The sequence below is a fragment of the Panthera leo genome, chromosome E2 (assembly GCF_018350215.1).
Source record: "Panthera leo isolate Ple1 chromosome E2, P.leo_Ple1_pat1.1, whole genome shotgun sequence".
Classification (NCBI taxonomy): domain Eukaryota; kingdom Metazoa; phylum Chordata; class Mammalia; order Carnivora; family Felidae; genus Panthera; species Panthera leo.
Window position 1 is genome coordinate 56,632,980 of NC_056693.1, and position 13,172 is coordinate 56,646,151.

Sequence of the window (13,172 nt, forward strand, 5' to 3'; positions counted from 1 at the left end):
CTACACGATATGCTGGGAAGCCAGCCAGGTAAGGACACAGACTTGAGATAGAGCACGTACAGTGGTCTCGCCGGGCACAGAGAGGTCTCAGTGTTTGGGCTGAACCCTCAGCGGTGGTGAGACACGCATGAGGACATCTAAAGCGGCTACATTCCATGAGGCAAATGGAAAATCTTGAGGCTAGAATGAATGTGGTGTTTTCAAGGAACCAAAGGAAGCCCGTATGCCTCCAAGCGGTGGGAGGGCAAGGAAATCATTTGCAAATGAGTGTGGGGAGTTAGGGCCTTGGATGTCATGGCCAGGAGTTTGGGTTTTATTCTTTGCCCAATGGGAAGTCATTGGAGGATCCTGAGCAAAGACTCACACGATATGATGTAAAACTGAAAACAGTCGCCCTGGTTGCTCTTTGGAGAACGGATTGTACTAAATAGAATAAAAGCCAAGAGGTACAGTGCTGTGGTCCAAGCAAACAATGATCCCTAGGGTCTTACCTCTTACTTCCTGTAAACAGCCCAGAGATAACGGACTCCCACCAAACCCACTTTGGACCACTGCGGGGGCAGAAGGTGACCTCCTTGGGTATGGCTGTGCCTTGCCTATTGTCATGGTAGGGGTCAGAATGTCTGGAGAGAACTAACCAAGCCTTGCCCTCGTGCCACCTAAATATGGCAGCCTCCAAGAGAACATGACGGGCAGAACTGGAGTCTGGTATAGCCTCATGCAGGATGACCACGAGATTCCGCCAGGAACTCTAGGATACTGGGGAGAGGGGGGTCCAGGGAAGGGTTGAGAGGTGCCCAGAGCTCCTACCCTGTTCCCAGCTGTTACTGAGCCGTGGACGCCCAATGCCCCATGCCAGGCTGGGCAAACTCTAGCCCTGTCTTCCTTGCCCAGGCCACCCAGTGGGCGACTCCTCTTGTCCACGTCTGCTAGTTGTGGCCTTCTCCCCTTCCTTGTAAAGTTCTTCCTGTTACTGAGACTGATGTCTTTGGCTCTGGTCCCCTGACTGCCCCTGGGCTCTCCACAAGCCCTGAACTGTGATGGGCTTTGGCTGCCTAACTCAACCAGGATTGTCAGATTCGCTGGCGCTTTAGTCTGCTCTGTGTATTTTGGTCGGGAGATTGGAAATAGGGCCTCTCCTTTGCACTGACAGCCAGAGCTACGTGAACCATTTCAAAACCACGCACTTCCTTCAGCTGGAAATTCTATTACACTCTAGTTCTGTTTTTAAGGAAAGGCGTTGACTTGAATCACCAGAGCAGCTATTTCATCTGACACAGGGGGCCCGTTGGGCTGGAGTTAAGTGGGGGGCTGAAGGTATGCCTCCTGCTTCCTTCCTTCCCCGTGGTTTTACAGGCTCTTTGCCTCCTTCAGGACAAATATTCCATCGGTAGGAATATAAAATGCCTCTGTGTTCTTCACTTCCTAGCTTTCCTTTCCTAGGCCCTCCCGTCCTTGCCGGCCCCTCTTTGAGAGTGAACTACAGTGAGACTCATGTGTAGGTCTAAAAAAACCCACCCTCCCTACGATACATGATACCAGCCAGGATATTTCTGACGGGTCCCCATGAGTGTTTGCTCTGGACAAGTGCTTCTCTATTGTGTATGTACAAAGCCCTGGGGGATCCTGGACTGACTTCCTCTGACACCAGCCCCAGCCCAAGTCTCCTTCCCCAAGTGATCCGTGCTACCTGTCTGTAAATAGACACCCAGACCTCTCTGTATACATTCACCTATATTCTAATATGCCCGAGGGTCCAATACATCAGAAAGATACCCAGCTTATTTTTTGCCAAATGGATAACGAGTCAACAGAGTCTACTGAATGATCTAGCTTTTCCGAACAATCTAACATGCCATCTATAGCCAATAGCAAATTTTCAAACGTATATATGGCTATGCGTACATATATGTATATATAAAATGTCTGTCTAGATAGATTGATAGATCTCGATTTAGCAATTACAGATGGTAGATATATATTATAGTCGATATCTGTGTCCACATCTGTATCTGTTTGTCAACCTGTCTACATAACTGGCCCATTTCTGGTGCTCTACTATATGGCATTGGTCCTCTTGGGTATTCCTGTACTAATAGTATATTGCTTTGTAACATTTTTAAGTCTAACACAAAAGGAAGGCCGTGATAACCCGTGTGGTTTTGGTGTCCGTGCTGAACAAATGTAGATCCCTCCTGTCACAGATAGAACCCAAGAAGCTTACAGAAGAGACTTGCCGAACCTTTTGAGTCTCTCCCTCCTCCCCATTGCTACCAGGGCCCCATGAGGGTCTGAGCCGGGCAACCCGAGCTCTGGAAATCGTTTTCAGGAAATACCGGGCCCTGGCCTCTGGCCTGGCAGTTTCCTTCCCGCTCCGCTGGGGCCCTGCTGACAGTAAGCCTGCTTCCCAGGAGAGGTGCAGGGCCCAAGCATGGTCAGACATGCCCCACCCCACGTCCCCACACGGTCTGATCCTCCTAATTATCCTGCCCCATGTCGGCCGAGGCCGACACCCAGAAAAGGCCAAATCTCCGAAAGCCCTCGAGCAGCTCCTGAGAAGCTACATTACAGACTGAAATGAGTCCCGTTTTTAATTTGATTTTTCTTCCCCTGTAACAAGCAAAGTTCACATTACAGATAAATTGCCCGGAAATTCCAATTTAATAAGCCGTATGCATTTTTCAGGCCTAAAAGCATGGAAAACATCTTGCACGCTGGTGTTTTTATACCAAAAGGTTTATTAAAAAGACAGCTTTGAAAATGTCAGAAATTTACATAGAGCGTCTGGCGAATTGGTCAGAAGGGCTGATCTGACAAAAGGGCCCATCACCCAGGAAGTGGAAAAGCGGCTTGACTGCTGGTCTCGAGCTGCTCACCCCTGTGGGGTGGAAAGCTCTAGGGTTGGGGAAAATCACACCTACCCTCAGGCTCTGGCACGCAGCTCTCAGCTTGCATTGTGCGGGCACAGGGTAACACGACGTTGGGCTCAGTCAGTGGGGTGGCCCCTGTCCTCTGTCCGTGGCTGGGATTCTGAGTAGAAATAGCAAGCTGGCATCGTGGAGACCCGGGACAAGGGCGTGCCTCCCCAAGGTCTCCGATGGGAAGAGACGCCAAACAAAATAAATAATAGAGGGAGACAAAATTAAAGGCCATGTGACAACACAAGAAAACAGCCGCAGCAATGGATACCTGATTGGTTTTTTAAGGAAGAAAAATCGTGAGTAGCTACCATGTAAAACGCTCAGGCCCTTGCTTTCTCTGGGAGGGTGACGGGGTCAGGCTGACTTCACCCGGGGCCAGCTTCCAAGTTCACGTCTGTAAAGCTTTCCACTGAATAGAACTGCTCCTTATCTAAGAGAAGAAGCAGAAATGTTCATCGTCCTGTGAAACTGCAGCGTCAGGAGACCAAGACCACAACTGAGCGAGAAACAAAGAGTATTGTTTCCTTGCCAACATGAAAAGCCTAGATAATTTAATTCATTTTTATTTACCTTCTAAACTCTGATTTGAGTCATCAGGGAATAAAATACGGTCCATTTAAACTTTTGATTATCTCCAATATTGAACTATCTGAAGTCACTCCTGGATCCACCGTGAACTTGTTACCTGATGGGAACACTTCTTGCCACTTCTTGGCTGTGCTGCTTTGGGCAAGTTGCTAAGCCTCTCCGAACCTTGGTGAGCTCGTCCGTAAAACAGGGATGATGCCAACTTCATCTGGTTGCTGGGAACCCCAAAACTGAGCCTGGTGCTGACTCTGACGACCTGGGCACAGGGCCGGGCACAGTCAGTATGTGCTAGCATGGCACTTGAACTTCATCCAGACGTCTTGAAGTGGACTTTGGTGAAAGTAGCCGGCCTGCAAGGGCCCCTATTATCTCCAACAGGCTTTTTACTCTATGGTTGTGCCCAGCAAAGACCTAGAAGAGGAAGTGACTAATTCTCACTGGGGAGCTCTTACAGAAGGACCAAAAAGGGACACTTCAGCCTGGTCTTTGAAGACAAGTAGAAGTTTGTAGGTGGAGATGTAAATCGATGTCGAAAAGAGAGACAGATGTTTTTATTTTATCTTTTTATAGTTAATTATGTTAGGCGACAGCACAAGCAGGGGAGGGGCAGAGAGAGAGGGAGACACAGAATCGGAAGCAGGCTCCGGGCTCTGAACTGTCAGCACAGAGCCCCACGCGGGGCTCAAACTCACAAACCTCGAGATCATGACCTGAGCCGAAGTCAGATGTTCAACTATAATAAAAATATAATAAAAATTCTACTTAAGGTTTTTTTAAAAACACACAAGCAGGACCGACTGGGTGGCTCAGTCGGTTGAACATCCGACTTCGGCTCAGGTCATGATCTCGCGGTTCGTGGGTTCGAGCCCCGCGTCGGGCTCTGTGCTGACGGCTCGGAGCCTGGAGCTGCTTCGGATTCTGTGTCTCCCTCTCTCTCTGCCCCTCTCCTGCTCGCACTCTCTATCTCAAAAATAAACATTAAAAATAAAATTAAGTGAAGTGCATAGTAGATTTTAAATGAGAGGAGTTCTGCGAGAACGAAGACATCTACAGGCTGGAGTTTAGTAGAAAAAAAAGTAAGACCATGAAAAGATCTAGAGCATCCAGCATCTCATCAGTTTCCCCGTCTGTGAAATGGGAATAATAATATTATCAGCCTCTCAGGGTTGATGTGAGGCTGAAAGAATAGGTACAGGGCAGTCCTAGAAAAGTGCCTGGTGCATAGTAAACACTCGGTTTATCATGATTAAGTGGGCACTGCACCCCTGAGGTTGTTCTAGAAAGACCAGACCTGATGCCTTGTAGGAAGCATTAGCAAGGCCCACCCCTGGTGTTGCTCAGCAGTCCAGGGTCTGGCTCATCTACTTTTGCAAAATAAAAATGTGATTTGATTTGACTGGCGCACACAGAGGTGCTCAGTTCTGTTCACGGGACCCCAAATTCACGAGGGACTGCAGTAAACCAGAGTCCTTCTCTCTAAACTAAAGTGAGACACTATGTTGGAGGGACTGTCAGTGCCCAGCGGAAGCCCAGGGATATCCAGGAGCTGGTGCTGAGGCTGCAACAGAGCCTGGGAGCAAGCGGAAGGGTCTCCCTAGCTGGTGGTCACGCTGGGACCACGTGTGCGGTGCTGCGTGTCTCCTGGAGGCTGTTCCAGTGATTTCTCATCCCTCAGCTCCCTTCTCGAGGCCCCAGGCTGAGCACCCCTCCTCTCTGTGACCACAGCCTCCCTCGGATAGCAGTCACATTGCCCGGTCCCCGAGATCGCCTCCAAGTCAGGAATGGCAGTCCCCTTCTCCTTGGCCACACACGTGTGGACAGCTCCTTGAGTCTCACCTTCTCATGAAGAAGCGACCCACTACCCTTGGAGTCATCCTCGCTCTGTCCTTGGAGATAACTCGTTCTTAGACCTCAGGCAATTAACTTTTGACCACGCTTTAGCAAGTTAGCTGGGAAACAGCTTAGAGTGGGGGTTCAGAGCCGGGGCTCTGGGTCCGCGTTCCGACTCTATGACCTCGGTAGGTGTGTGCTCTGTTCTTCAGTGTCCTCGTCTGTAAGTGGGGATATCATACCCACTGTCTTAGTTTCCTATCGTCACCGTAACAAATGATCGTTAACAAATTGCTATAACAAATCACCACAAAATTGGTGGGGCTAGAAATTGATTCTTCCCCAGTTCTGGAGTCCAAAACACCCGTAGCCGGCCTCACTGGGCCAAAATCAAGCTGGGCCACATTCCCTCTGAAAAGACCAGGGAAGGCTCCTTTGCAATACTCCAGTCCCTGCGTCCACGGTCACAGGGACTTTGGCTCTCTTCTCTGTGTCTCACATCTCTCTCTGCTTCCCTCCTAAAAGGACACCTGTGGTTGCAGATAGTCCCAGTGATCCAAAATCACCTCCCCACCTCCAATTCCTCCACTTTATTAGCCCTGCAAGGTTTTTGCCACATAAGGTAACATTCACAGGTCCCCAGGATTAAGATGCGACGTCTTTTCCACTGTGAAGATGAAGACGGCAATTTGCCCCAAACTCTTAATGGTTCAATCGGGTTTTAAACATTCTCAGAACCAAAGCCGGCAGTATAAGGCAGAGATGATCGACTTCAGGCACCTTTGCCTGACTGATGACCCATCGGTTTTCATGTCTCTTCAGGGGCATATATTCCAAAGATTGGTGGGGAATGGCAGGAAAACACAAGCATCTCTCTGGCTCGGGTATCAGAGTGATTGGAGAAATTGCCATGTGTCACTGGGATAGTCCCCCTTTACCCAAGCCCCTTGGTTCAAAGAAATCGGAGTCCTGTTCAGTTAGAATCTCCCTGGTAGGTGGGATTTTCATTTCTTACCTAATGCACATTTGGTTTGAACTTCTTAGAATGAGAATGGGTTACTTTTACAAAACCCTCAAAAAATACTAACATTTTTTAATTCTTTGAAGGTTTCCCATTATCCAGAATCCAAACCCCTTACAACAGTGGTTCAGGGTCTTTATAATCTATCTAAACTCATTTCCTTTCAGTGTCCCCTGGAGAAGGTATGTTCGGACCACAACCATCCACCTTCTGACACCTAAACACTCATTCACTCAGCAGCTGTCTATTGAGTGTTGTGTATGTGCTGAGCAATGTTTTCAGAGCTGTTGTCATGACAGCAGACAGATGTCCTTGCTTGTGTGGAGCTTATGCTCTAGTTGTGGTAGGGTCCCCTCCTTATGGGGAGGGGAAAAAAAAAACTCAAGGCAACCTGGCTACACGCATACATGACAATATCCCTCACGACATTGTAACATGAGAGCATTTAATCAGACTGCATGTTTGTGCGTTACCATATATGAGAGACAAAGAAATAGAAAATGTATAAAAAATATAGGATGTGGTATCTGGGGCTCAGTTCTTCGGGTACGAACCCAACTGAGCCGTGCCGGCACGAATAAAGTTGCTTCCTGGAAAGAAAAGCCTCAGTGTCACGACTCTCTGTGCAAGCATCCTGCTACATAGTGAATCTCTCTGTTCCATGTGTTAATTCATTTTGTTCTCTCTTCCTGACCTGTCTGCCCTCTCAATCTCTGACAGCACCCCACCCTTTCCTCCGGCCTTGGTTCAGATGCTACATCTTCTGTGAGGTCCCCAGGGTTACCCTCCATCAAAGGTAATGGCTGTTGCCTCCAGGCGTCCATGGGTCCTACCTGTATCTCCATGGTAGGGATTCTCCCACCGGCTCTGCACAGGGACGCACCCAGGGTATAAAAGAAACACAACCGGACTTGGACAGCCATGAACTCTGCCTCTGTGAGAACCCGGCAGATACGAGCTCTCTCCTCACAGGCTTGTCGTGAGGCACAAAGGTGGTGCACGCACCAAATATTCAGCACAGAGTTGGTCAGCCGTCATTTTCTAAATGAACAAGTCTAACTGTAATGATGTTTTGGGGGTCGTATTAAGAATTTCCCAGGAGCACCTGGGTGGCTCAGTCGGTTAAGCATCTGACTTCGGCTCAGGTCATGATCTCACGGTCCATGGGTTCGGGCCCCCCATCGGGCTCTGCTGACAGCTCAGAGCCTGGAGCCTGCTTTGGATTCTGTGTCTCCCTCTGTCTCTGCCCCTCCCCCACTCATGCTCTGTTTCTCTCTGTCTCAGAAATAAATAAACATTAAAAAATTTTTTAAAAAAAACACACAAAACCAGAATTACCTGGCACCTGGGGTGCCTGGGTGGCTCAGTCAGTTAAGCCGTGGACACTTGATTTCGGCTCAAGTCATGATCCCACGTGTTTGTGAGATCCAGCCCCCTGGGCTGGGCTCTATGCTGACAGTGCGGAGACTGCTTGGGATTCTCTTTCCCTCTCCCTCTGCACCACCCCCCACCCCTGCTTGTGTGCTCACTCTCACTCTCTTTCTCTCTTTCTCTCTTTCTCTCTCCCTCTCTCTCTCTCTCCCTCTCTCCCAGGTACCTAGCATGAGAGCTTGTGCCCAGTACTCGGTGAACATTTCCTGAATCTGTGCTGAGTGTAATAGGATGTTGTTTGGGATTTTCTTCCAGGTATTCCATTTACAAGGACCCAGCCGGCTGGCTGAATATCAACCCCATCAATGGGACCGTTGACACCACGGCCGTGCTGGACCGTGAGTCGCCATTCGTCCACAACAGCGTGTATGCCGCCCTCTTCCTGGCAATCGACAGTGGTGAGTAATTTTTAAAGGGCCACCAAGTGTATACGTCTCAGCGGTAAGTGTGTTTTCGCGTGTTACATTTCCTCTGATAACACCTGGAGGTGTTCTTGGGAAGAATACAAATGTGAGGGGGCGGGGGCGGGGAAAGCAAACGCATAAACACACGGTGAGTCAGTTATACGCCGGGTTCTCCAATCTTTGTCCAGTTAGAGGTCAGAGTGGTGAGCTCACTGTGCTTCGTCCGGGGTAGGCGCCAGGGCCAGGAAGGCATGCTGACGTCCTTTGTCTTGGCATCATGCTGTCCCAGAGGGCCTCGCCAAACCTGGCGACTGAATTGCCCCCGCAGCTTTTATCCTGTTATCACAGGAGACCATGGAAAGACATCAGGTGCACTCAGCGAGGAGCTTCATGATCGCAGAACAATTGCTGTTCATTCAGAAGCTAATGATGCAACATCCAGGTGCCAGACTCCCTTCTGGATGCTGGGGATACAGCAACGAACACACAAAACCCACTCTCCTTGTGCCGCTGATACGCTCACAGAGAAAGGAAGAAAATTGAGTAAAATACGTAGTACACTTTGGGGGTTGGGGGGATGAGAACGTACTATTTATGTATGAAACAAGGAAACACAGAACAGATGGTGGATGACAGGGTCCTGAAGTTCTCAAGAGGCAGCCCTCGGGGGCCCCCCGGAGCAGTGACATTGGAGTAGAAACATGAAGACAGTGGAGAAGGGAGCCCTGAAGTTCTCTAAGGGAGGAGCCAGAGGGCCAAGAGGGTCGGACCAGAGAGAGTGGGCGGGACGGGAAGGGGGTCGCCCTACACCACCCTCCGATTTCACTGTGTGTGAAATGGGACGCCGTTGCCAAGGGCCAGGTAGGGTTCATTGTGACAGGATCGTGCTGCCCTGTTGAGCGCAGACATGGGGGACAAGGACACAAGTACAGAGACCTCTTAGGAGACTGGTGACCATGTAGGCATGACGGGCGCTTGGACCCGGAATGGGAGAGGAGAAGAGAAGAGGTCAGATTCTGGAGATAGTCTCTGTGTTTCAGACCCAAAGCTAACAGCAGCTGCCACTGGCTGAGATGGGGGGGTCAGAGCCGGTTTGGAGGTTAAGCTGGTGAAGATGAGATGTCTATTGTTATCGATCACCTGAGAAGGTTTGCTCTCCCTCTTATTCTCAAAAGCCCGCGGTTCGTGGCCCAAGCTTCAGTTTAGAGTCCCGTATATCAAAATGAGTATTCACAGGGCCTTTTACGTGCCCTTCGTTACACTCGATAACAGGTGAACTAAGAACTCTCAGACTCCGTCTCCGTGTGCTAGGTACTGACGTGCAAGCCGCCTACGGGATCAGGTGTCTGAGAAGGGCACGGTCAGCGTGGTGTATGATAGGCAGACAGGGCTTCACGGTGAAGCCAGCCTTTGAGTTTGGCCTTGGAGGGCAGGTAGGATTTGCACCCGTGGCAGGGTAGGAGGTAAAGGTGCCCAAGAACACAGAGCAGAGGAACCAAGACTAGGAGGGAGTGTGGTGCGGGCGGTAAGAAAGGGAGAGAGAAGTGGTACATCCCCTGTGAGTGAGCAAGTGGAAACCTGTTTGGATGGAAGCCAAACAGTCATATCTTCAAAGCGTCTCAACATCCAGATGAGTCATTTCACAGAGGCGGCAGCCAAAAGACCCCATAGGTTCTTGAGGAGGAAATGGCATGATGACGTAGCACACAGACATTCGTCCACAGACGCCGGGCTTGGTCCGGGGGACCCAGAGTTGAATAATGCCTGGGCCTTGTGTTCCATGAGCTAATGAGTGATTTGGGGAGATAGGCCAATAAGAAGAAGACCACAGTGCAATGTCATAACTGTTCTGATGGAACTAAGCCCAGAGGGGGCCCTTGTCCAGCCCTCGTGCTGGTCACAGGGAGCTTCTTGGTCAAGGGGATCCCTACGGAGTGATGAAGGAGGAGTTGAGGAAAAGCAACACAGTTCTGTAATCCCATTCCCATTTTTTATTTTTTTATTTTTTAAAATTTACATCCAAATTAGCATCTAGGGCAACAGTGATTTCAGGAGTAGATTCCTTAAGCCCCTTCCCCATTTAGCCCATCCCCCCTCCCACCACACCTCCCGTAGCCCTCAGTTTGTTCTCCATATTTATGAGTCTCTTCTGTTTTGTCCCCTTCCCTGTTTTGTTTATTATTTTTGTTTCCCTTCCCTTATGTTCATCTGTTTTGTCTCTTAAAGTCCTCATATGAGTGAAGTCTGACTGACTTCTTCGCTTAGCATAATCCCCTCCAGTTCCATCCATATAGTTGCAAATGGCAAGATTTCATTCTTTTTCATTGCCAAGTAATACTCCATTGCATACATATATACCACATTTTCTTTATCCATTCACCCATCAGTGGACATTTGGGCTCTTTCCATGCTTCGGCTATTGTCGATAGTGCTGCTGTAAACATGGGGGTGCATGTGTCCCTTCAAAACAGCACAGCTGTATCCGGTAGATAAATGCCTAGTAGTGCAATTGCTGGGTTGTAAGGTAGTTGTATTTTTAACTTTTTGAGGAGCCTCCATACTGTTTTCCAGAGTGGCTGCACCAGTTTGCATTCCCACCAACAGTACAAGAGGGTTCCTTTCTCTCCACATTCGAGCCAACATTTACGGTTTCTTGTGTTCTTGATTTTACCCATTCTGACAGGTGCAAGGTGACATCTCGTTGTGGTTTTGATTTGCATTTCCCTGACAATAAGTGACGCTGAACATCTTTTCACGTATCTGTTGGCCATCTGTATATCTTCCTTGGGGAAATGTCTGTTCACGTCTGCTACCCGCTTTTTAATTGGATTATTTATTTTGGGGGGTGTTGAGTTATATCAGTTATTTATATATTTGCGTACTCACGCTTTACTGGGTATGTCCTTTGCAAATATCTTCTCCCAGTCAGCATGCAGCCTTTTCATTTTGTTGATTGGAAAAGGTAACACATTCCAGTAGAAGCCTGAAAGAATACGAATATGTGAGACACTGAAAAGGCTAGATTGGCAGGTTCCATATATGCGAAGCTAGGAGCAGAGAAATGGTCAGGCACCCACTGCTCTAAGGTTGGTACCAGCTCTTTTGTCGAATGTTTGGCTGCTACCACAGTGCCTGGTTTAGAGCAGGCACTCACATATCTGTGGACTGGATCCTGAAACAGATCCTGAAATGCTCTATATGCTATACCAAGGTGTTTGATTTGATTACGTTGCTTCCTTGCCTCCAGAATAACCCTTGTGCATTAGAAAGATAACCCCTATGGCTGTATAGAAACTGCCTCCAATGATGAGGGGGGAGGCAAGGAGGCCTCCTAAAGCTGTGGCAGAAATCAGGGTAAGAGCGTGGGCCAATGCCCAAGCAGCGAGGTTGGTTTAGATGGAGTGGGCCTAGAGTCACGAAAAATGTTGACAGCCATTGCCACTTTCTTAGTTGCAGGCATCAGGGTGTGCCTGGTGACAATAGAAATGAACCAGAAAGGGTGAGTCTAGAAAATACCTAGAGGGAAACAAATACATACTTAACATAAAATACTGAAAGGTGATATCAGATTTCTAGTCCAGAAACCAGGAATGAGTATTCCATTGAAATGGAACAGGTTTCAAAGGGTTCTTCCCAGGTTGTCTTTATTGGGGGAGGGGGGGTAGGATGTGGAGGTGATGTCGCATGAGAAGCTGGGAAATTGGGATGGGAAGAGAGGTGAGGAGGTTTTTCTTAGAGAGCCACCCACGCAAAAGAGATGGGAGCCATCAGAACAGGTGAGTTTTGTAGAAGGAACAGGTCTAGACGGGAGTGTTAAGGGCATCAACAGTGGGTGACAAGAAGCCAAGAAAGTTTAAAATGCTGTTTGAATAAAAAGTATCAATTATAGATCCTCTAAAGTAATGATTTCAGAGTTCTGTGCTACCACAAGTATCTGTACTTGTAGAGAAAATTCTCAGCTAAGAACAGCATGAAGAAAGGTTGAAATACAGCAAATAGAGTTGCCATTGCCTTGAAATATTTTACACAGTTATTCATCAAAAAAAGAAAACTAGAAGTGAAGTACACTTTAATTTTTTCCAGAAAAATTAGGTATAACTAGGAAAGCTGCCTATAGACTCTGCAACTCAGGTTCTATTTCCATAAATAAGGAAGATAATTCCTACTTAGAAGATTGTTGTGAGATTATTGGGATGCCTGGGTGGCTCAGTCGGTTAGTTGTCCAACTTTGGCTCAGGTCATGATCTCGTGATTCATGGGTTTGAGCCCCATGTCAGGCTCTATGCTGACATCTCAGAGCCTAGAACCTGCTTTAGATTCTGTGTCTCCCTCTCTCTCTCTTCCCCTCCCCTGCTCACGCTCTCTCTCTCTCAAAATAAACATCAAAAAAAATTTTTTTAAAGAGGGTTGTTGTGAGAAGTGAGAAAGTGGGGGCGTCTGGGTAGTTAAGTGTCCGACTCTTGATTTTGGCTCAGGTCGTGATCTCGTGGTTTGTGAGTTCAAGCCCCGCACTGGGCTCTGTGCTGACAGTGTGGAACCTGCTTGGGATTCTCTCTTTCTCTTTCTCTTTCTCTTTCTCTCTCTCTTTCTCTCTGCTCTTCCCCCACTCACACATGCACATGTGCTCTCTCTCTCTCAAAATAAAAAAAATAAAAAGAAATGAGAGAGCAATGTGCTGTGCCCTCTACACTCACCATCAAAAGCCATATGAAATGTTCATTACATGTTAATCTCACCCCAGTGGAGGTTATAGAAAGGAAAGAATGGAGCCAAGAATGGTCCTCAAGAAAAATACGGTGTGAAATCTACTTCTTGTCTAACTCTTTTCATACTAATATCAAACAAGTATTTTCAAAATCCGGTGTCACAGATGTTTCCAAAAGGACGAAATATCCCTGAAGATGTAACGATAAATAGAAAACAGGTTGGCATTAATACACAGAATTGTCATTAGAGATGATAATCTCGAACAAGGCC

The 13,172-nt window shown here is 48.0% G+C and overlaps 1 protein-coding gene across 5 annotated transcripts in view; it reads left to right on the top strand.

The window, feature by feature from the left end:
- CDH13 (cadherin 13) overlaps nt 1–13,172 on the top strand; it is a 1,030,961-nt gene that overhangs the window by 988,678 nt on the left and 29,111 nt on the right. For all 5 annotated transcript variants that reach the window (XM_042919726.1, XM_042919727.1, XM_042919728.1 and 2 more), the window contains one exon: nt 8,047–8,189. In XM_042919726.1, coding sequence (XP_042775660.1) covers nt 8,047–8,189 — 143 coding nt within the window. The remainder of the gene's footprint in view (nt 1–8,046; nt 8,190–13,172) is intronic.